Here is a 24,570-nt window from a genome sequence, read left to right as displayed (position 1 = left end):
AAAGGTAATAGGAGAATGGTTTAGACTGTTTAGAGCTGAAAGGCAACTGTAACTCAAAGATGACCTCTCTTTACATCCGTGGTGAGCAGTAAAGCATCTCATCTTCTTCTAATGGCTACTCCCAGCTTGATAATGCACCATGTCACAAAGTAAAGGTCGTCTCAAACTGGTTTCACGAACATGGCAATGAGTTCACTTCAGTGAGCTCCCCATTCACCAGATCTGAATCCAATAAAACATCTTTGACATGTAGTAAAAAGCGATATTTGCAGTATTACTGTGCAGCTGACAAATTTGTATTTTATAGGATCTAGTATATTCATTAGCTTCAAAAAAAGAGCTGTATCTTGTCTGACATTTCCTCACCCATTCACCAGCTCATCACCCACAGAAAAGAAAAATCTGTATGAAGTAGACAGAATTTTGTGAAAAATATCTGTCCATTTAGTTCAATTTTGTAAACTCATCATAAGGACTTAAAATAAGTGCAGGGCAAAAAGATCATAATGTACTGACAATATTCCTGTTACCACAGATTGATAAGGAAACATGCAATTACACTGCTGTGTAACTGCAATTACACTGCTGTGTAACTGCATGTCAGCCTTACTAGCAGAAAATAAATTATTGAAACAAGTGCTTACAGTGCTAAGAGATTTCTGAAAAGGAAATGAAGGGAGAAAATTTCCAAAAGAAAAAAAAAAATACTACCAACCACAAACTGCATGTAAAAAATGCAATGGGTTTTACCAAGCTATTAGTAAACAACAGGCACCAACAGGCTATGGGTGAGACTGGTTCCTGTTCTTATGTGTGCGCATCAGGCCAGTCGTGTGTTTGAGTGATCACTGACAAATCTCTTTGGAAGGGCTGTGCGATTTATGGAATGCCTTGAATTACTCAAAATTCCTATGGAAATATATCAGAATAAAGCAGTTTCTCCTGCGCATTCACAGTGCAAAAACATATATCTGAATTAAAAGTAAGATGCCATAGTGTTTTAGAGACTTTTAATTACTGAACAGATATTTAAACACAATAAAAAAGTGCTGTCATTTATGCACAAAGAACACTTCACATCCAACAAGATATGGTTTTCTAGGCTGGAAAACTGCATAGATGGGAGTCATAATCCCTTGGTTGACCATGTAGTTAACTATGTTAAAATGTACTAAACTGAGACTAAAATATTTCTAACTAAAAGACAGTACTTGCTGATTTATGAAACCATTTTTTCACTCAAGTTGAAAAATCTGCAACGTGTAAGTACATCTGTACACTGATAACAACTGCATCACGGTTTCGACTTTAAGTACTCAAGACGCAGCAGTTTAGGCTCAATGTGACGTCCATATGTTCACACAGTGGCTGATGGGGACTTTAAAACAGTCATTACAAAACACTGCCCCCCATATAGAAAGTGACAGCCCATAAAGAGCCAGTATCAGGGTGCAGCAGATGATTAAGGGGCAATGACACCTAATATGCAGTCCTCAGGAGCTCCACAAGGACACAGCAGTGTCCTCCCATCCCTTTGATACAACAGCGTACAACAAATCTCTCATATCTACATCCCTCCCTCTCTACACTATTCAGCAACGTCAGTTTGTTTGAGTGTAAGATATGGGCTTGTCAGTATTCACCAGCGAGGGTGGTGGCGTGATAGAACTGCAATTTCCAAGCTGTAGGCTCTCTCGAAATTAGAAATCATTCCTCCCCCTATGGAAAGAGGCCACCTATTGTACAAATCACTGCCTCACTGAACCCGGGCTAGCTGAAATGCTATTGTACTGAGAGAGGATGGATATTTTAGAACTATTCAGACAGGAACACAGTACGCCTGCTGTTGAGCTCAGATACGTTTTCACATACAGAAGAAAAGGAAAAGAAATGAAAGAATTTGTGTAAGACGAAAATAATGTGTTCAAGAGGGATCAAAGCTATCTCTAATTTTAGTTCAGTTTAGATGGAAGGGGTGCATGAAAGAAAGGCAGTCAACCATGTGTAGAATTGCCTCTTCAATGGCAGCACATTTCTTACATGGCAAAATAACAGTGCAAACAAAATGGCAAAATGGACATATTTATACATATGGCAATCAGTGCAGTGCAATCCTATTGCTCTGCTACAAGGAAGATAAAGCATGGTCACCGGGAGACCTTGCCCCTTCTAATTTACTGTATTACTCAAAGACCACAAGGACATAACTATGGGCACTAACATATGAGATTACTAGCCACTCCACTAAGTCAACAACAGGTTGTAATACAAATTACTGTTTATTTGAACTTATGTGAAGAGCTACTGAGCTGCTATTTAATTTGATAGTTTTCACTATCACTACACGTACAAACGTATGGACGTACAAAGGTCTAGACAAAAAAATTAGCCAAAGTGAAAGTCAAGTCAAAGTCAACTTTTTGTCAAAACCAAATGTACAGGTCATACACAGGTTTTGAAATTGCAGTGCTCCCTAGGCCCACAGTGTTACAGTAAAGTAGTAAGATAAATAATTAAAGACAGTATAAACATAAACAGTATAAACACACAGGTCCATCAACAATACACAACAGTATAAACAGTATAAACATATCTCAGTAGTTGAGAAGAAAAGACCTAGTTGAGAAGAGAAAGACTTGTATATAATACAAAAATCTGTGACACAAAAGAATTTGTGTGTAATTTTTAGCTCAAATTATGTAATTTAAGCAGTAACAGGGTTATATAGCAGCAGCTGAATGTAAGTGTCGGTGCAAGTCTGTTTCAGCCCAGTGGTGTGTGTGTCTTGTTTTATCTGAAAGACCTATTCCCGGCTGAAATATCATTCTTATACAATAAATCTGCACTTTGTTGTGTCAAACATATGAAGAAATCAGCTGTCCTAATATGAAGGTCACACCACAGTGTGTGCCCTCGAAGGATGCCCTGCTGTAAATAACATCTCATAAAAAAAACTATTCAATACTAATAGTCATTCATGCATTGAGCTCCAAACCCATCTGGCTCCACAGGCAATAGATTGGCAATCAAAACTTTAAAATGACTTTAGTGATTGCAGGTAATATGCCGTCATCCTTCTTTCTTGCCCTCCAGCAAAATGCGCAAAAGTCCAAATAAGGTCAAAGGTGTGGAGGGTCAGTGGATTAAAAGTGTGGGGGGTGTTTTTTAAGTTTAAAAGTGTGGCAACACAGTATTCTTCGATATTCAAGGATGTGTGATTCTATACTGTTTTTAAAATATGTACAGCATCAGTTGTCTTTTTCAACACCCGTGAGTCTGAATACAGAAAGAAAATGTCTCACTTCAATAAATATGCAGTGTTCTGGGAGAGGAAGCTGCCTGCAGGTTCAAATACCATCTGTACCATTTTACACATAGTCTATCTACTGTGTGCTTTATTACGAATGGGGATCATACATATACTGCACAATTGCTTAATCTGTACAATTGTAAACAAACAAAAGAAGCAAACCAATGCATGCAAGTTAGACATACTCCACCAACCAAAATTCAATTTTGAAGCACAGCCGCAAAGAAGATCCCCTGAAGACACGAAAGTACAGAACACACGATTCACACAAAGTTTTCACAAGCCAGGCATCCACTGGTGCTAGTTTTGAAATACAGAATATATCACCAATGCAGAAAAGCCTCTGTAAAACAAGAGTGCACACGTAATTCAATACAAAGTGCGCACACAAATTACAATACAAATACAAATACTTCTTGAGCAACTTCTCATCTCCCTAACAGTCTGTCAGACATTTGTTCTTGACAAACATTAAAAAGTACACAACTAGTCAAAACGGAAGTAGAGCCCTGAAAAGAGCTGATAAGTGTATTGTATGCTTGAAAAGGCTGAACTAATCAGGCTCTCATTCTGACAGTCCTAAAATGTCAGGTGTTCTCAGATATTATTTCTTTTGTGCTTTTGTGTCCATTTAAATTAAAGAGCAAAGTGCATGTCAGTCTCACAAAAAAATACAAAGGCGCTTTAAAAGAGCAATAGCAATATATTAATTAAGAGCAGCAGGGGCAGATAACTCATTGTACATAGCTACTTTTTCAATAAATCAAATTACCAGTGTGAGAAAGCCATCGTTCCAGGAAAAGCAAAGGAGTCTGTACATTGACATGGTCTTCTGGCACAATATCCCCAAGTTAATTAAGGTGCACGATGGACAGCAAAAGCTCACTGTGTTGCTCCTTCCAACTCCATTCACTATACCATCTCCTGAAGTTTAACTAATGTGAAAACTGCCTTTTGCAAAATTGAGGTTGCAAAAAGAGAGGTTTTCCAGCACAAGGTTTGGCACCACAAATGTTAGTTGGTGACCATGTACATCGTTCTTTTAGTGCTTCACAGCGAAGTCACAGAACTAAAGGTTATCTGTTTACAACTCATTTCCCCTTGCAGACACATTAGTCAGCAGTAATGTGGGGAAAAAGGAGCTCACCCAGAAGTGTTCTGGGGAATTCATACATTTTTGGCCTTTATTTTTCTCACAGCAGTCCACCGACACAATGCTGATTTAAAGTAGTTTTAGGTTGTAAGTTGTAATGTAAAATCTTTAGTATATATTGTGAGTGGACATACCAAATTACATTTAGTATCACAGGAAATCTAGTAGTGATATGGCTCAAATTAGAATATTAGTGCTCCACGTCTTGTAAAATAATTCACAATATGCACAACCCTACTACAAACTACAAAACTAGAATTAGTACTCATGGTTGTATGCCTCCAACAAGCTGTCAAATTGCAGTTTACATCCAAGTCTGTCCAGACTCATATATGTAGTGAAGATTTTGAAAGAATTTAATGAAAGCTACTGAATGTATTTTGTCATAATGAATGAATCCTAATGAATTCTTGAGTTATGGCCAAAAACATGTTTTGTGAGATCAGAGTGACCATGACCTTTAAGCACAAAATTCTAATCCTTGAATCCAAGTGGAGGTTGTGCCAGATGTAATAAAATTCCCTCCAGGAGTTCCTGATATATCGTGTTCATAAGAATATGTCCTTAATGGCCACATGCCTTGCAGCCAAAGACCAGGATTAACGATCACCTTTTTTTTTTTTTTTTTTTTTTGAGAAAGGTCTAGGCTACTGATTTTAGGAAGTACCATTTCTTATGTAGTTATGGTCTACAGAAGGAGTAGGAAGAGTAATGCCCACAGTGAAGAGTGCTGAGGAGTGGCTAAGAACTGAAAGTTGGGAGTCAAGGCGCCATGCCAGATGCGAACAGAGGGTCAGAGTTCATTAACTATCTCCCCCTTCTAATGAAGCTTTTTCCGGCTGAGGGATTTTAGCAATTGCTGCAGTAAGGTTAGTGAAGCATGAGGAGTCAGGGAGCCTCGGAGCACAAAGCCAAAGTCACCCCTCACAGAAAGCAGACAGATTGGGTCAGTATCAATGTCAACCTTTAAAAAAGAGCAGGCAGGAACTATGAACATCTGATTGAATCCGACTCATTATTTCAAAATCCTTGCTGCTGTGACTACCATGAGCTACCTAATTAAACAAAAAACGCTGGGGGTGCAAAAAGGTTCTGAAATTGCTTCCGTTTCTCTGGCTGAAGACTTGAAGTCAAGAAAGCAGACCCACAGATCACAATTAGAGCTCACAGTGATTCACATGGCAGATGAAAAATGCATTCAGTGGATGATAAATGATCAGAGTCAAGAATTAAAGCTGTGGGAAATCGTTAAGAGTAACTTAACAAGCCTTGAAAATCAGGTTTTTGCTGACCTCCAGTGGTTTAACATGTCACCTTGTTACAGTGAAATGTAAAAGTTTACTCCAAGGTGTGTCAGTACACTATCACATCACTGCTAGTACTAACTTGAAACCAGATTGCCATGAAACACTTTTAATCAGATTGGTGTCACATTACTATTCAATTACAAATGTATTCGCATTGGTGGTCTTGTTATCAACCTCTATGTTTAAATGAGATCATCTATGTGGCAGTATTCACCAGCAAGAATCATCTAGTTTTAGCACTTTGCTAAGGTTTTTTTTTTTTTTTTTTTGATATTTAACTTGTGCTCCTAATGCCAACAGGCACTTTCAAACACTCAAACATTTTGTAGACCAAATCTATAAGTTTTTACACATACAGTACACAAACAGTGAATTGGCAGTGATATGATGCTGTCTTTTTATTAAACAAGCTATTGAATATGCTACTTCCATAACCAAAGCAAAGGAGGGACTTGTAACATTAAACACTTGGCATCACTAAATTCTATATGTAGTAACATTACCCTTGCCTGCACATGCGTATACACCACTTGGTGCTGAATACATATGGTGCACATGAGTGTAGCATGCACTCGAGTTCGGTCAGCTGCATTTCTTCTGTTACCTGCTCCGCAATGCGTGGCACCATCACCCTGCAACTACAACCATTTCTTTTTATGTCACGTCTTGAAGTCGTTGGTATTATTCACACGGCCACCTTGATTACATTAACATACAAAAGAAGCACCCTTACCACCGTGGTTCCTGGACTTCAATCACAAAAAACAGACCTAACTACAGTGTTTTTTAATGATGTTATTTTTTTGCATGAGATACACGCTTACGCTCACTGATGAAATAACAGTAGTTTAGATCTGATTTCATATAGTTTTAAATAAATAATTCACAAGGACAAGCTGGGACATTATGGCTGCCTGGTCAGGTTTGAACTTTTGGTGACTTCGCTCAGCATCAGGGATTAATGCTACCCCCACTGAGCCGAGTAAGTGGCCCTTTACCCAGACAGGAGAAAGGCAGGAGTGAGAGCAATATCCTAAATACAGCTTGTTTTGCAGTTCTGTGTGAACCCAAAATCCCTGCATGAGAGTGATGGAAGGAAAGGAGAAAAGCGAAATAAAAAGCAACAGAATAATTCCTTCTGTCGTTGGCTTACATAGGAGTCCTGTCTCTGAGTGGTGCTATGTCTGGTTGTATGTATGGTGATTTACGGAGCAGTGGCAGAGATCCATTAGCAATGAAACAACATACCCTCTATCCAGGAAGTGATTTATGTATTCAATAAGCCTCTCTGGCTTTCATTCCCTCCTTCCCCTCATTTCACTTCCTTATTCTTGACAGCAGCAGTAAGAAAAGCCACAGCCTGGAAAGTAGAATCTGCCAAGCAAGGTGTCCTACGCAGGTGAGAGTACAAGTGCGGCATGAACCTGCTGTAATGGCAGTTTGCTTTGGCTGCTTTGCACCTGTATCACTCTGCATCTCTGTAAGACGCGCCCGCAAGTTTATTCAGCTAGAAGTTAATTTAAAAAGGCTACAAGGCAACAATGCGTCAAAGTAGCAGATTTTAACTCAAAACAGAAAACATCAGGAAAAGGAAGGAGCAACATCAATAGCTGGGACAACAACAAAGAATTTATTGACCTCGTCGGATTGCTTTGGGCTGCATGGGGTGTTATTAAAAGATTCCAAACTGTAAACATTTTGGGCTCTTTAACATCTGTACTCATTTGGTCAGGACGAAGAGTACGGGCCAAGAGAAAAAAAAATGACACATTGCTGCCAACAAACCAAGAGCTGTGAAGCATGAACTTATATGAACTGACAGGTAACTCATTCATTGTGGACAGTTCTGGTGATGCCATCCTGCATCACATCAAAGTCATGTGACTGACAGTAAGCCATGCAGCACTTCACTGAACCTGATGTGTCTATTTATCTAATCTGGTATCACAAAGAACTCACCAAGTAATAACTGATGATAAGCATTATTAGTCAAGACTGCAACTTCACCTCATGTTGTGACAGTACCAGCCAGGAAAACTGCACAGGAAACAGAAGATGACTGAGAAAGGCAAAGGACAAAAGGAGGGGGGTTTGAAGGAGAACTGGATAAGAAAGGAGGGAGTGCATATGAAGTGGCAAGCAAGGACCGAGCGGCCAAATCCTGCTGACTGCCCTGTTTTCAAACAGCTGGGTAGGGAAACTCACAGCAGTCTTTAACATACAGTATCACTGAGCAATTAATCTACAGAGGGAAAATACGGGAAGGACAACAGAGAGAGGGAGAAAGAGTTGGCAGATGGGGTCAGGAAAGTAAGAAATCAGCAGAAAAGCTTTGAGGAAGAAAGAAAGCTGCTTACAGTAACACCCATTAATTTCCCCAAAGACAGGTGTTGGGGATATTAATCCAAATAAGAGAGCTAAGCTTTGCCAACGTCTCTGCTCCTGCTCCAACCAAAGCTCCAAACATCCTATCCAGCCAGAGCCTTCCAGATGCTTTCAGTTAGAACCAAGACAGAGTTGTAATTTAATGGCCAAGTTACAAGGGAGGAACCCAGCCTGCTAGTCACCACAAAATAGCTTCCAACCAAGTTATACATATAAATGCAAAATTTAACCTCAGTGGTATATGATCTATAGATCTGTGCCCAATCTCAACTATAAGTAGAGACACTTCTTATGGCCATTAATTTTCAAAAGATATATATCCCCTTATTTGTTACGGTTAGCAGTCTGGACAAATCATTAAAATCCCACAGGGGGGAGAGGACATAAAGAGGATTTATATGATGGAGAATGGTACGGACCAAGGTTCTGAGTTAAAGGACCATTACATTGTAGCTTCACCAGTGGTCCAAGCCTTATAATACTTTCAAGCGTGTACGTTACAGCTGTCTCATTGTCGGTTGAGCTGGATCAGACACTTGATGTACTCATCTCAAAGTCAGCATGCAAGAATGGACTTAACTGGATTTATACATTAAGGAAGAATTATAAGTTTGGTGGTTTTGCTTCATCAGCTCTTAAACAGATCAAGAGCAGACTGAAGCATTACTGGTTTAGTTCTTTGTTCGCCTGCCAATGTAAAACGGTAACAAGACAGAGGGCTTTTGTGTGTGTGTGTGTGTCTATGTGCACACACTAGCTGCTAACAGCTAACGCTAGTGATCCGAAGAAGCTGTTTACTGTATTTATAAGTATTTTGTCATATTTTGGTGAGAATATCTGATGTATCTTGAATTTTGCAGCAGGAAGGGTTTGAACCTTTTTATGGATGTCTTTCATGGTTGTACGTTGAACATTTACATTTGTTTTTGTCTCGGTTTCAGACTTGCCTCCAGACAGGAGTTAAATAAACCAATCACACTGCTTGACACGCAGGTATACACAAAGCATTGTTAAGATTTGGGAGATGTGTTTGTCAGCTGCTCTGAGCATGGAATATTCCTTTAGGATGCCAAAGCCACACAGTAACCATACCAGGTTTACTTTAACATTCAAGGGATCAGCCTTTTCTCCCTGTCCAGCCCTGATGCCAAAATTGCATAGCGCAAACTATTACTCATGCTCTCATTTAAACTTGAGGTCTATTTGCTCTTTCTTAACTGTGCAACAGGATCAAGATCAGAAATGAATTAGACTTTAATCATCAGCTCAAACAAATTACATAAACCTTCTTCATCTTTTACCCCTAGTGGTGTCTAGTCATGAATTTAGTTTTGGTTTTGGCCTTTGGATATTCACTGAAGTGACTTGCCACCACCCCAATAGAACTGAGGTAAACAGAAGATCGGCTGTGGTGCTCAAATGTCAAATGTGAAGAATGATTATCATAAACTATTTTCTACCAGAAGATAGTGAACAGTGAAAATTATCCCGAGCAACGAGCATCAACAACATTAAGTAATTCTGAATGTAATATTCTGCTCTCTTGTCCTAAATCAATAATACAGAAGACACCAAGTGAGTTAATTGCTTCACTAGAGGAGAACCGCTTTCTGTGACTGAATGCCTTTAAATGAACCCTTTTTATAACCAGCATGACAAAACAAACAGCTGGGTTTAAAAAAAACTGAAATGAAAAGATAATTTCATAATGAAAAAAAAAACACTATTGTGGTCAGAAGAAGCACCAATTAAAATGAACCATAAAAAACTCATCATAAAATACTCTCTTGAGTTAGGTAGGTTTTCTGCATGAAGGAAAATTTAGGTGAAAAAAAAAAAAACACTTGTTTGTTGGCTAAGCCTTTAATCTGCAATATCTTATTCAGAGCATAAATATCTAGCTTTGTAAGATACATTTTTCCAGTATATGTTTATCAGCATTTGCTGATGAGAAAATCTCCAACTGGCTCTTTCTTCATTTGTAATGTGGTACTGTCGAAGACACTGCTGTCCAAGTGTCTTGGACAGCCCCTACTGTCTCCAAACAGACAGTACAACAAATGTGTGAGGAGAGAGAGCAGCAAAGCAAGGGAAAGACTGACAGGGCCGTGAAGTTATCTTTCTGTTGCGCTATAATGCCAGCACTGAGAATTTGCATGAAGTTTTACACTTATAGTAACTAGGTCATAGCAGTGATCATTTTTTGAGGAGGTGGACAACTCTTGAGGACTGGAATTTGCTGCTATACACCAACCGGAGTAGGCTGTGAAATAATCAATAGATTTACTTGAAATAGCAGGCTAAACCACACAGAAATGCAGTTATGAAAACCCTAAAGGTTTGTCCATTTAGAGCTCAACTGTGCTGACAGAGGAAAAGTAGCAAAGCTTTATTTACTGTATGCACACAATTCATTTGAACTAGAGCATCTGTTGCAGAGGCACGACAGGCAATGAGATAATGTTAATGTTCTATTCCACTGTGTGGTTCAGCGACATGTCAGTTAATGAAGCTCAGTCAGTCTGGTTTTGAGTTTCAATCCACCACCCACTGAGTTCACATATTAAAATTACACCACTGGGAAAGAGCTCGCTCAGTGGAAAACAATGTCATTCTCATCCATTTCAAATGATATGGATCGAAGAGGAAAATGTTATCTTTTGGGATATCCATTGTCATAAGATCACTTAGGGGTGACATAATTCATCATTTGTCTCATTTGTGCTGTCAAGACCTGCTGCCTCAGGTCCAGTACCAGCGAATCTGTGGTTACGCTTCATTTTGCAAAATCCTGTCTGATTTCCCATGCTTCCCAGCGACGCCTCGGTCTGAATCCAGTTTGAGAGTGATGTGAGAGTGCAAGCACACTCCTGAGTATCAGAGGATGGTAACGTCACTTTTAGTGCCACAGAAGATTTGTTCAGTCAGTTGCTTTCAAGTCTTTTGTCCTCCTTTGACCTGTCCTTGCACTGACCATTGTGGTAATTATCCAATCTGTGTGCTGATGTCAGCTCAGAAGGATGTACTATAATTACTTTAAGGAGCCTTTATTAGAGGTAATGGACCTTCAGAGTTAGATCACATCTGACTACAGCTGCCAAATTAGGCTCTAACTATCTACACTCTACCTGAGAGAGAAGGCAGTATCAAAAACAAGTATGAGTTGTTTTACAAGTGTTGTACAAGTCAATTAATTAAAAAGGGTACTTGCAAGGAAACAGATATAAATAGCGATGCTGCAACACTAATGCATTACTTCCCTTGACAACAGACAAAATATCAGATATACACAGTACAGGCATTCTCAATAAAAACCCGCTATTCTTATTTGAAGATTAACGCATCACATGTCCTAAACACATTTGGACACATACATACTGTGTGTGCCACAGACACTGATAAACTCATGTTACAGCATGAAACAGACTGGATCCTATTTATTATGTCTGGAAATCGAAACATGATGAGTAACTGATATAGAGCCATATTTCACAGGAGTTTGAATATCAAATTAATTTTGTAATGTCATTAAAGACAGTGGCAGACTTTGTGCATTCAGGGATCATGACAGATGCAATGTAGCTTGATTTTGTGTCAGTATTTACAGTAGGACACCCCGTTATCATTGCTTATTACTGCTTCCATCACCTCCTACAATTTGGCATGTAGTAGCCTATTAATGATGCCAGGAGTTACTTTCTAATGATAATTAACAAGGTTAAAAACAAAAATGTTACCACTGCTGCATATCATTGACCATGCATCAGCCTGATGATTATACAGGCTTAACCCCAGATGATTCATTGTCTAACACAGATGAACAGCAGGCAATTCCTGGAACACCCTTGTAACCAAATAAACATGTGCTTCACAAATACACAGCACTGAGTCAACAACAGTGACAGAATCAAAACTTCATCTAAACTTGAACATTATAAGTTTCAGAAAGGTGGGATTTATTTCAAGGCTACAGTATTAAACTACATTATCAGTAATCACAAGTGTTCCTGTTGTTTTGCCCATTCCATGTAATATTTCATGCAACACTGTCCTCCAAGTGATAGTTTAGCTCCCTCTCTCTGGATGAAAATCAAATTAGCCATGTTCTGACATGGAAAATTCGCCATTTAGATAAGGATATGCCTCTGTTCCTGAGAGAGAACATTTGTTTGCATGGCTTTAGGCTGAACCCTGGTGGGAAAATACTGAACTACAGATACCCTATACACAAGTATACACACACATATTTATTCATTCATTCGTTCATTTATTTATTATTATTTTTGGTGCCATTTGGTGGAGTAAATGGTTTAACTTACCTTTGAGACCTTCCAAACCCATGACCCAGTGAAGACCACAGCAATGGCAAGCTGAATGTTAGCAGCAAGAACACTGGCAGCGGCTGGCTGGTCCATACACAAAAGATTTCCTCTTCTAAGAGTTTTTACTTATCCTAACAGAGGTCCTAGAAAGGTTGAAAAGTGTTTTTAAGAGAAGGGGGAATTGAATCATAAATTCTTTGACATAATCTGATGCAGCTTCTCACATTGATTACAGCTGTTAACAGTAACCAAATAAATGCAAAATTACAACTGACTTGCCAATGGTTCAGTGAGGTTCAGCAACAAAAATAAATGGTAATGTTGTTGTATAAAGTGAACAAGAGCATCTTCTCAAGTCGAAATGACATAACAGGTTTTTCTTTTTTTTTCCATTGGTACCTGTCAGCAGGTATGGCACTTTCAATCACCTGAGCATGGTATCTTGAGTCATCATTCTGCACATCTTGTCCAGTTGTTTTGTTTTTGTTGGGTGTTGAACTTGCAATATGACACTTTTATTTGGGGACCTGAGTTGTTCTTCACAGGAATCACAAAGCGCAGACTGAGATTGTGCTTGCTACATGCTTTTGGGTTGTGCAGCTAAGTCACTTGTCAAAACACACATCCCTGAGGAGGACACACATTGCTTTTCCTTGCTTGGGCTGACATGTGTTGCAGGCCAGCTGGAGCACTTTGAGTCTGAACACTGATGATCTCAGTTTCTACCAGTATCAGGGTACAAAAGTGAACCTGACCACAGAGGGTTTTCACATCAAGCAAGAATCACAATAACTCAAGACAAACATATTTGGCACTACACTGAACTGAGATGCAATCACCCAGCTTAAATCAGCTAGCAGCTAGCTACAGTTTATGCACTGGCAGTCAGCAGTGGGCGCCAGGACTGTCTGCAAAGCACAGTGTGTTCTCGTTGCTTCTTGTAGCCATACTAAACAGTTAAATACGTTTGATGAGATCATCAATGGAAAAGGAGGAGCTAGAAAACGACACTAAATGCTACTAGCTAAAGATCAGCATTCTGCTAATCGGGGTCGATAGTGGGCCGCAGAGAGAGAGAGAGAGAGAGAAAAAACTCATGTGGGTTTTGATCACCAAAACAATATAACTTACAGCGGGAAAAAGTGAGCGTTTCCTTCAAGTCAGAGCACCTTGTTCAAAGATCGCGCAGGAATTCTTCTTCTATCGTCAACTGGAAAACTGCTAAACTGCCCTGCGCCCAGTGCGCCCACTGGTGGCTGGATATTAAATCGCAACAGTCTCTCAGTGCACCTAAGAGGAAATAAACCAGACATTTTCTGCCACAGTTAAGTTTCAGTCAAAATTTTAAAGGTATTATTAAGAGTAATGGACCGTGAAACCTGTTATGACTTGAACCAAAACTTGATTATGATTAATTAGATTAGTTAAAGGTCGACAAAAAATACTGTGAATTTAAATGGAACAGTGAGTGATCAAAATAAATTTCATATTATTAAATTATTACCCTACTGTTCCTTACAGTACACTAAAAGACATGGAAATCTATATTCTTTGTCTCAGTTATTCTTAGTCTTGGAGTAGTGTCAGCAAACAACTAAAGCTCCACAGGTCATTTAATAATATGCAACTACCAGCCTCACCCTCAACCATCACTCTGACTCCTAGAGCAAGGGTGCAACAATTACTTAAACTCTTTTGATAATTCTCATTAGAAAAAATGACATGCAGAAATGAAAAGAGGTATTGAAGACACTGATTTACTCTGTTCCTCTAATAAAATCTTTTATTTAATTTTAATCATGTAGGCTAATATGTCTTTCATTCTCCAATCTGTCTCAAGGTCTCTCTGTCAGATCAATCTCCGAGAAGCATCAAATATAACAAGATCAAGCAGATGAAAAGGAAATGAGGAAACCAGTCAAGAAGACAAAAAGACACTGATGTTTAATAGGCTTCGCTCATTTCATATTTCATTTTGTAGAATACTCAGTTTTTTCATTTTTCTAAACCAATAAACCACCTAAAACCCTTTTATTTAATCTCTAAGTTTTGTCAGTTATCCAGCATGAGAATGTGGAAAAGTATTCACTTCTGGTATACGCAAAAAAAAAAAAAAAAAAAAAATGGTTTCACTGTATTTAGGACAGTTCTTAAGACATTAAGTGCTCATCGGAATAATGAGTAAAAGGAATCTTGGGAACACAAGCAACAACAAAGTTCTTGTTGAGTTTAAGACGTACAGTATATCCTTATACCTACTTACACACCAACAGGCATGAGTATAAAAGAACAATTCTTGGAAGAGAGAGAGGGTTTGTTCAAAAGTCATAATGCAAAAAGGCTAAATTCTTCCAGGACTGCTGTAATAGCAATACTGTTCTTTGAAAGGACATAGTGATTTAAAGGCATTTTCACTCATTGTTGTCTTTCTTATGTCGCAGCTGACAGCTTCCTGTGACAGAATTGATTATAGTAATCAGCTAAGCATTCCATGTGATTGGCAATAATACACTAAAAGTAGGCAATCTATAGCATCTCACCATTTATCCAAACATATTGCAGCACCCCAGATACAGGCCTATATGCACTCATCTGCAGTCAGTTCCCACTTTCCATTCCCAAACCGGCAATTCTGCATTTAGAGCTCATTATAACCTACTGAAGGCTTTTATGCCACAGTGAAAATGAGTATGAGTCTTTTTCTAGGAAAGATGAATTCCCTTTCATGTGTGCAATGATTTAATGACTTTTGTTTTATAGGCTGTTTATTGGATAGTTCATAGTCTTGTGTTGTGCACTGCCCTGCTGTAGTGGCCTTAGTCTGATAAACAAAAAATAAATAAATAAATAAAATATGCTGACAAAGTTGATTAAGATTTAAGCCATTTAAGTCACCAAAAAGAACAGAATTCAACCTCTCTCCTTCCTGCAACTGGAACAGCTTTTTTTTTTCATTCTCCTTTATTCCAGTAGCTATAGCTATCAAAAGAAATGACTTCTTTCAGGGCAGTAAAATTCAAAAGGTAAAGGTGAGATAATGGTTTCATTTAAATGTATTAATAATAAAAGAAGCTTTTAAGCCTATTTGGAGATATGACTTTTCTATTGTATCTATAAGTAAATGTCTAACATAGCATATATTCACTTCGCACCTTTCAAACTGGATGATGTTTCTTATATTTACACTGAACACAGTGCTTCTGAGACAGTTTTTAGAAAAGGAAGAGTAGTCTACAGTCAATGTTAAACCATGTTAAACAAAGAGATTAGTACTTACAGCTCAGGAGTACTGATGAAATCAGTGTTTGATTTGTGGAGTCCACTCATTATGACCATTAATTAATATTTGCAGCTGGATGGACATCACGAAGTAGCAGTTTGGTACAAAGCCCAGTGGTTTGAAGATGCACAAGTTTTAATGCACATTCAACCTCAACATCTTTGTCACAAAATAATTCTCTTTGCTGCTGTTCAGATTGCCGGGGTTTCTTATAAAGGTGGGTCCTCTGTTTGTTTACTGTGCCTTAATGAATCTTAACCCTTATTTTACTTAAAGTTTTTCCATTTGAGCCAATGAGATTTTGCCTTTGAAAGAAGAAACATAAAGCCATAGTTCAAGGTTCAGGTATTTAACAACAGTAATATCTATAATAACCACCCATTGCTTTTAAAAGCAAATGTCTATCAGTGCCAATCAAGTCAATGTACCTTGTGCGCACCCAAACAAATATAGTAAGGATAAAAGCTTCCATCTACAAACATTTTCATCTATAGGTCACATCATTATAGATGCAGCTTTACGATTTCACGTTCAGCTGGGTTCAACTAAAAAGGCAGATACAAATATACTGCATTGAGTCCATTTGTTAATTAACAGGAACTACAGTTAAAATCAATTTAGTTAATTTAAAAAATTTTTAGACCATCGAAGACTGTCAGTGTTTGTTTATGTTGTGGTGTTGATATGTGATATGAAAATAAACTGAGGGATTTTTAAAAAGTGATGTGGTAGTTTGATTTGGTGTGAACTGATATTAGCCAGTCGTGTTGAAGTTAATGTTCTATAAAATGACATAAGATACATGATGTCCTTATACTGTACATGCTCATATACACTGTGGTTTATACTTAACATCTGACAGGAAGTATTTGGTCCTCTCAGTACACACAATAATGCTACTTTTTCTCTCTGCTCAACTGATGCTGATTCACAAAAAAATGTCTAGTCCTGGAAAAAATTACATTTTCCATATTTAGCGTATCCTATTGACATATCTACAAAGAAGAGATGCATGTAGTCACTTGGGACATCATCAATAGAGGGTATCTGGAACAGAAACTTTTCCATTCCTTTAAGTCAGGAGCTGAAAAACACCAAGAGTATGTTAAAAGAAATCAATCAGTGGGTAACCAGTGGGTAAAGAAGATCAGTTCATTTTACAGTACAAACATCAAAAATCAGTCTGATGGAGTACCACCTTTGTGTGCCTCTGCTGAAGACCAATGCACAGTTAACCGTCTCCTGCACACAAGGGGGCAGAATTAAAACTCAAACATGTCATTTTGTTTCTTTGCCAGCTTGGCCACCTCCTGCCGGATAGCCTGCACGAGTGCAGAGGTGGAGAGGCTGCTCAGGGGCATGCTGTCCATATCCTTCACCACCTGGGGCAGGCTTTGCTGGGATGCTGTGCTAGGAGCAACGGAGGGCTGCTCCAGTGTCGGGTTATACTCCAGGGGCAACCTGGTGGGGCTCCCCCGTGGGTAGCGAGGATGAGGAAAAGCCTCTACATACCCAGGCAGGGGCATCTGGAAAACAGGGTAGAAATGCAATCATTAATAAGGCAACTTCATATGATTACTACCCAGAAAAATAATGGCTGCCAATTAGATAATTAGAAAGATACAGAATATGCAATAGTAGTTTGTTTTGCTGAGTGAACATTTTCTCTTGCACCACTATTCTAGAAGGAATTAAATGGGTGATAGGGGAAAATATACACAGTTGTATCTGGGAAAAAAATCATTCTAAATGAACCAAAATAACAGGGAAAGTAATGAGTGTGGAGATATAAAACTACATGGTACTGAAATGGACTTTGGTTCAAACAGTGTTTGAACTCCAAAAATGGACTACTTTGAATGTTGATACAAAATCTTTGTGTCAGCTTTACATGACAAGAAATGGAAAAAAAGGAAAATAGGTGTTCATTTAGGAAATGTGCTCAACTACCCCGGTATTTTGATGTGTCCACTCAACGGCAGCCATAAATTCAGTTCAGCAAATGGTTTCTAAATGACACTGGTTCTGCAAAAAGACACTGCGTGAAAGCATCTGGCTGAAACAGGCAAACAGACAGGGAAACAAAGAGAACAGTCCATACAATCAAGGAGAGTCCAGTGCAGGGAAAAGGAAGGGGAGGGGAGGGAGGGTCACATGGGTAATAACAGATCTGACAGGACGAATGGAACCTGTGTTATTTACATGAACGACAAAGGAGAAGGTAGAAGGATGCTTAAAGAATATTGTTTAATGAGGCCCACTCTGGTTCAAGGATAGATAGCATGACCTCAAAAGACATTTTGAATCAGTGTCAGTGCCATAATGAGACTCTATGCAAAAGACAACTATGTTTCAATACAGAGACGCAATCCCACACACACATCACAGTTACATTTCCCTCGATGTTTACTCCTGCTGCAGTGTTGTAGCTCACTTTCTGGCTCCATGGGGTGAGGGTGGGGTTCAGGATTTTAATAACAGTCCACAGCAGTTACATTATTTACAGTTTTATTAGTCTGCATTCAATTTTTCAGATTAAAAGTATAGAACTGAATTGAGCAGACTCCTTGTCTATGCTGTATAAAGCCAGAACACTGGTCTTTTGAAGTCTACACAAGAGTCTAATAATACTTACTGATTAAGTCTAAACTTACAGCTACTACACTAATAAGAGAGAGTATCAAGAAGCTTCTTTTCTGTTTAGAGCACTTTTCTAGCCCATTCGTGGCCTCGGTGTAGCCTTAATTTTGCATGAAATTTCACAACAGTCGCTTAAAATAGTTTATTTAAAAGGGCTAATTATTAGGAAAAAATGCTGTGGGACAAATGCTTAAAAATGGGACTGTCCCATTTTAATGAAGACATCTGTTCACATTATTCTACCGCTATAAATTGCTCATCTTTCACTTATTTATTTATTTATGTAGGACTGGGTGCTTTCGGAGCAAAAAAAAAAAAGGGGGGCTTTCTTACAGAGTCCGCCCACTGTGGTGGCACATCCTCAGGTTCAGGTGGATAGGACATCCAAGAGGGACTATGGTAGGAGGTTGGTGGTGTTGAGACAAAGTACTCTGAGTAGCCAGACCTGGAGGCTGGGATGGCGTAGACAGCTGTTATTGGGTTTCCTGTAGAAACGTGATGAAAGAGTGATGAATGTATTTTTTTCCACATTCACTGATGAACGCATTCCAGGGGATGACTAAATTTTAAGATTTTCACTCCAAGAGATTTATTTTGTCAGAATATTACCAATCTTGAAAAGTAAATGTTTGCACAGAAGTAAAGCACGCTATAGGTTACCTTTAAAATGCAAAGTCATCTTTTCATTTGCTTACCTGAGTAGTTGGACACAGGCTGCTCTGCAGTGATAGATGGAAGTGCTCCTCTAGTGGTTAGCCCATATGGGTTGTTGTCATGTTGACTCTGCATTTCTGTGACAGATGTCTCTGAGCTCCTTCCCTTAGGCCCCAAGTCAGAAGTGGAACTAAGTTAGATAGAGACAGGAGAGGCATAAACACAGAGCTGCTGCAACACTATAACAGTGTCACTAGATGGCAGACACGTTCCATGTGGAAAAGTGAGTACCTTATTAACATTCTTGCCATTTCTCAATGCACTAGTTCAATATTCAAATTTATACAAGGCCTAAAATCACCCTGGCCACACCACATTACCTAGTGAATATCTAGTCCCTGAATATGAATTTGAATGTGAATAAATGTGGAATATCTGATGGGCTCCGGGATGCTACAGACATTGCGTGTATGTCTCTGTCTGTCTGCATTTGTGTCTGTCTGCATCTGTGTGTGTGTGTGTGTGTCTTATTCAGCCTTACCGTCTTAAGGAGGTCCCAGGAGGAGGTCCAGTGCGAGGTGGTAAGGGGGGAGGAGAACCCATGGCCATCTCAGGAAGCTGGGTGAAGCGAAAGGCCTTAAACAGATAGTGAAAGACATTTAAGGTTACAGAACCTTAGAAACCACAGTTTTTAAGAGAGGGGGAGTAATCTTAGCCCACTTACTGGTTTTGGCAGGCTGCACTGATACATGTCTGCACCATAAGATGGTACCCACTGCAGACCCCCCCGGCCACAGCTCATCGTGCCCGGAGCGCTGGTCACCACATCTGCATAAGGGAGGGGAGGCGGTGCAGGGTTGTAGTGGTCAGGAGGGGGTTGGTGGTGGTGGTGCTGCTGCCTTCCGGACGTGGACTGTCCCCCCGAAGCCAGGCTGAATGCCTCCTCCAGCAGCAGGTGCATCTGCTGTCGAACTTCATCAATGGACGGCTGTGAGCTCAGAGTGGATGTCTCTGAGTGGCCTTTCAAGCCCCGGCCATACATGTATCCCCGAGGCCCCATTAGACGGTCAACATTCGTCTCCTCGATCAACTCAGGCTCAGTCTAAAACATAAACAAACATGTTCACAAGACATCATACATAGAAGAGTAATAGAATAAACAGGTATTGTTTATTCTTGAGCACAAGTAAAAAACGAAAAAAAAAAAAGTAAAGTAGTAGCATAGCAGCAGCCACCTGGGGAGGCATGTTCTGATCTACATCTGGATCAAATATCAGAAAATTAAACATCTCCTGATTGAATTAGCAAGATATTAACAGACACACGCAGAGAAAGCAGGAAAATTACAAGTTCTATAACGTCTCCTGTCATTCTCTCAGCGGGTTGTTGACAAGGTGCTGACTGAGCCACAGTTGTTTCTGAAACAAGTCAGCTGGAAGAGTTTGATCCAGCAGTGTTACTGCCTGGTCACAGTAGGTTCAGCATCAGAACGAGGCAGTTTGTTTCAGTGAGTGCCAACTTGTACTTTTCTGCACAAACAATCCAACAACATTTAAGCAGTTGCTGGAGGCCCACTGTATGTGTGCTGATACTGTTTTATATCTTCCTTCTCTTTTCTTATCTACATTATATTAAGTACAGCCATTATCTTCCATTGTCTTCCTGGTATATTCATCTCCTTTCAATCTTAATCATTTATGTTTCCCTCTATCTTTCTTATCCTTTTCCTCACAAGTCCCATCTCCTCCTTTCTTTCTCCCTTTCACAACCTCTGTTTCCATTTATCCAGTCCTTATACTCAGTGATAAATTAATATGAGTTGAGGCTGCCCTACTTCCTGTGCGAATAGAGTGTAGCCACGGGAGACCTAGCGTAGTGCACCTCATAAATCAGCCCCCCTTGCAACATGAAACGGCAGAGGCTTGCATCTGCAGAGATGGGGCCTGCAGCTACACTAGTCCCATTGTAATCAACAGGGCCAGGAGCTCTGAAAGTGGACCGTGTACCTTGTACCTACTATTGTGCCATATTTCTAACAGAGCTGAATACACTGACTTTAGCCACAGAAAGTACAAACACACAGAGTCAATACAATGGGAGGTTAGAATCAAGGAACTACTGTTTCTCAATTTTTAGAGCTTGTCACAAGCCTTCTGTAATATAATTTCTTTGTTAAGATCATTTATCATGTTAAGACCTGTGGCATTTTGCTCATGGCACCACCCTGTAGTCCCAAGCGCCAGAAATTTCTAATTCAAGTGCACAAGGATATTTTCAGAGCAGATATCTGACTTGCAATAGAACCCTGTGCCTTGAAAAAGCACAGGGTTATATAATAACATTAATGTTCCATATGAGTGTTCCAGTAAGCCATGCCAGTGAGGTAGCATGCACGATACCAGAGCCAGTTACACCTGTGTGTTTTCTTGCTATAATAGGTCAAAATGGTTGAAGGTCAACAGAAGTTCAGTAATATATTTCTATCACTGCTTATATTTTTTACAAAAGGACAGTTCGGAATGGAAGACCTCTTTAGAATTGGCCTGCTCAATGATTCCTGCGAGCTCGCATACTAGTATTCTGACTATTCTTAGAGCCATACATAGAACCATAATGGAACAATAAAAGAGTGGAGACATAACCCAGCCATCCTGAGATGCATTATATATCAAAACGACAGGACTTTATAAATTTTATCTCTTAATTATGAATGAACCACTTCTCCTCCTTCAGCTTGCTGTGGCACACTTGAAACCACACCTGAGCAGCATATGTCTGATTTCTAGCTGAGTCTTAAATAGGGTAATAAGGCACAGATTTAGCACTGATGAGCTCTGATTGATAATGATCTTTTCTATTTTTACATTACATCTTACTAGAGTGAAAACAGGAGCATCATTTTTTTAAATTACTACCTTAAATTTAGTAACACGCATACAAATGAACAAACATCAATTATACATATAATAAATTAAAACTTTATATGTGATTCACAAGTAAAAACTACTCTTGCTAATACACCACTTGTGCATCAGCCCTCTAAATGTATATTGCAAACTGCCTAGTATTATTTAAAAAATACCAACACAGTGTTGCTCTATTGATCTCTTTGTTAGAATAGGTGAATATTAACTGCATCAGGGTCTGTGCAGACAGGGTCGGTGGGTGGTGACATGTGACTCACGTCATAGCCGCTATTACGGATGCCTCTCCTGGGTCTCTCCCTCATAACGAGCAGGTCCATCTCTGTTCCTCCAGGACTGGGACTGCTCAGACTCTGTCTGCTGCGATAGGCCGTCTGCCCTACCTGGGAGTGCCTGCCAATTAAGAGCGAGGAGTGGATTCAGTACAAATCCAACCTGGGGTAGTTATTAAGTTTTAACATTTCACTCGTTTTCAGCCATAATTTTAGTGTGCCTGCAGTGAAAGGGAGTGGGAGGTGGAGGGAAGGTCTGGTACAATGAACCCTCTCGACTTCATTGTGCCAGACATGATGAACAAGGTTGGAAGGAGTATATGATTCCCTTTCATATAAACTGAGATACATACCACATAGAATAGATATCTCATAAGGACAATGAATAAAGTAGCCTTTTTAATCTTTCTGAATGGTGTGTTACATGCCAGATGTGAGAATAGCCTTTAATGTTTTCCACAGTAAAATGCAATTCTGACTAAGCATCTGGAACAACAAAACAACAATGTACAAGCAATGACTGAGGATAAGATCGGCAAATGTCCTCTGACATGATCACTTCAGCTGAGGGAATGTATGTCATTGGTGTAGCTGAGCAGCCGCACACTAATTTCGACAGTAAATAGCTGCTAAAATCCTTATCTCTCTCACCAGGGTGGGATATAAACACAGCCACCCAACCTTTCACTAACACACAAGCCAAAATTCAAAAAGTTGCTTTGTGTTGTGAGAGCAGCTGGTATGAGTACATGTTAATCTGGTGTGGAAAAGACTGTTTGCACACTTGACCTAAATCAGTAATATTCAAAGACTGTTCATCTTTATGTGCATCTGTAAAGCAGAAGCAGGATGGAACCAGCACAGTGGACCATCCGACACCCTGCAAATGCTCTTATCTCCATTAATGGAAGCTCAGGACTTGGATCAAACTAATCAGACAGACAGTGATGGGTCTCTCACTGCCTTCTAAGACAGGATAATGACAACATTAGAGGGGACAGTTTCACTTATCTATTAGCTAATTAGACAAGGCAGGGGTCAGCAGTTAAGGATGACTGGCCATGGTGAGAAGTTCAGTCAGTCAGAACTGTGACTCTTAAAACTGTATCCTTGTATGAGAAGTGTCCTAACACCCTTATGTAGACATGGATTTTCCCTGTCAGTGTACACTCAGCCAAACCAAGGTTCCACTTGCTTTTCCACTCTCCCCTCACCTCCTGTGAGACTTGACATAAGTGGAACCTCGCTCATCATCAGGCTCCAGTGGTCTGCCATGCTCACCAGCTGCCCTCTCATGGCCATGTCGCTGTCTCTGCGCCTGGGCTCGACTGCTGCTGCTGCCGTCAGTGGAGGGGAAGTCATAATAGCCCTTTCTCTTAGCCTTCAGTCTCAGCTTGTTCCTGTAGTGCTCAATGTCTGACTTCTGCTTCAGCGCCAAGTTCACCTGCAGAGAGGAAACACACGCAGGATGCAAAGAAACACGAGAAGATCAGAACGGAAACAGACACAAGGTTCTTCTTGCTGTGCATGTAATATGGTTCTGCTATGTCTTCAAAGGCATGTGTGGATGAAAGATCAGAGGGTTCATGAGAATAAGAAGCTCTAAAAATTAAACTGTTATGCAATAATCCCAGACAGATTCTGAGCATATTTATTATTTTTCATATTTGTGATATGGCTTCAAAATTACAGATGGAGTGAAAGAATAATAAATAATAAAGAATGAAAAAATTCTTATTTTTAAGAAGTGTGCTGCATCATGTTATTGAACCAACTGTTTCCAGCTGTTCTTCAATCTACCGTAGTAATAAGAGTCAGTAAACTGTAAAGGTTGTATTATATACATTTTCTGGATCTCCCTTGGATAACAATATATGCAGACAATCATATTTTAAAATAGAGAAAGGGCAAGAATATGTATAATTTTAATGCTGTAAATTTAGTCATTTCTATTTAATTTCACATAATGAAAGCATCTTTTGAAGCCCTGGAATTCTTTTCTTTTTTAGATTAAATAGTCAGAACTAAATAAGGAAAAATCTAAGTGAAAGGTTGGGGGGAAAACATGGTTAGCATTTACTAAGAACTGAAAACTCAAAAACACTAAAAAGATCATCTGTTTCTTCTGTACTGTGTCAGTGTGGTAAGATCATGATTTGACTGACAGAGCTTTCAACACACATGACCCCACAACATTTTGATTCAAATCGTGCTTTACTGCGATCGGTGCACAGAAATAATGTGACCTTTTTCCAGCTGAGCCCTGTCCACTTTAAACCAGAGAGAAAAGCAAGGACAAAAACATAAATACAGAAATTGCTCA

The 24,570-nt window shown here is 39.4% G+C and overlaps 1 protein-coding gene across 1 annotated transcript in view; it reads right to left on the bottom strand.

Moving 5' to 3' along the window:
• Positions 1-17,019: 17,019 nt before the first annotated feature.
• Positions 17,020-24,570, bottom strand: part of kiaa1549lb (KIAA1549-like b) — a 57,453-nt gene continuing 49,902 nt past the window's right edge. Inside the window, exons 16-22 of the mRNA XM_041039035.1 lie at positions 23,462-23,691; positions 22,236-22,368; positions 19,776-20,153; positions 19,593-19,687; positions 19,093-19,241; positions 18,731-18,882; positions 17,020-17,283 (exon numbers count right to left, since the gene is read on the bottom strand). Of these exons, the coding sequence (XP_040894969.1) occupies positions 17,020-17,283; positions 18,731-18,882; positions 19,093-19,241; positions 19,593-19,687; positions 19,776-20,153; positions 22,236-22,368; positions 23,462-23,691 (1,401 nt within the window). The remainder of the gene's footprint in view (positions 17,284-18,730; positions 18,883-19,092; positions 19,242-19,592; positions 19,688-19,775; positions 20,154-22,235; positions 22,369-23,461; positions 23,692-24,570) is intronic.

The sequence above is a fragment of the Toxotes jaculatrix genome, chromosome 1 (assembly GCF_017976425.1).
Source record: "Toxotes jaculatrix isolate fToxJac2 chromosome 1, fToxJac2.pri, whole genome shotgun sequence".
Taxonomy (NCBI): domain Eukaryota; kingdom Metazoa; phylum Chordata; class Actinopteri; family Toxotidae; genus Toxotes; species Toxotes jaculatrix.
This window is presented reverse-complemented; position numbering and strand designations above follow the sequence as displayed.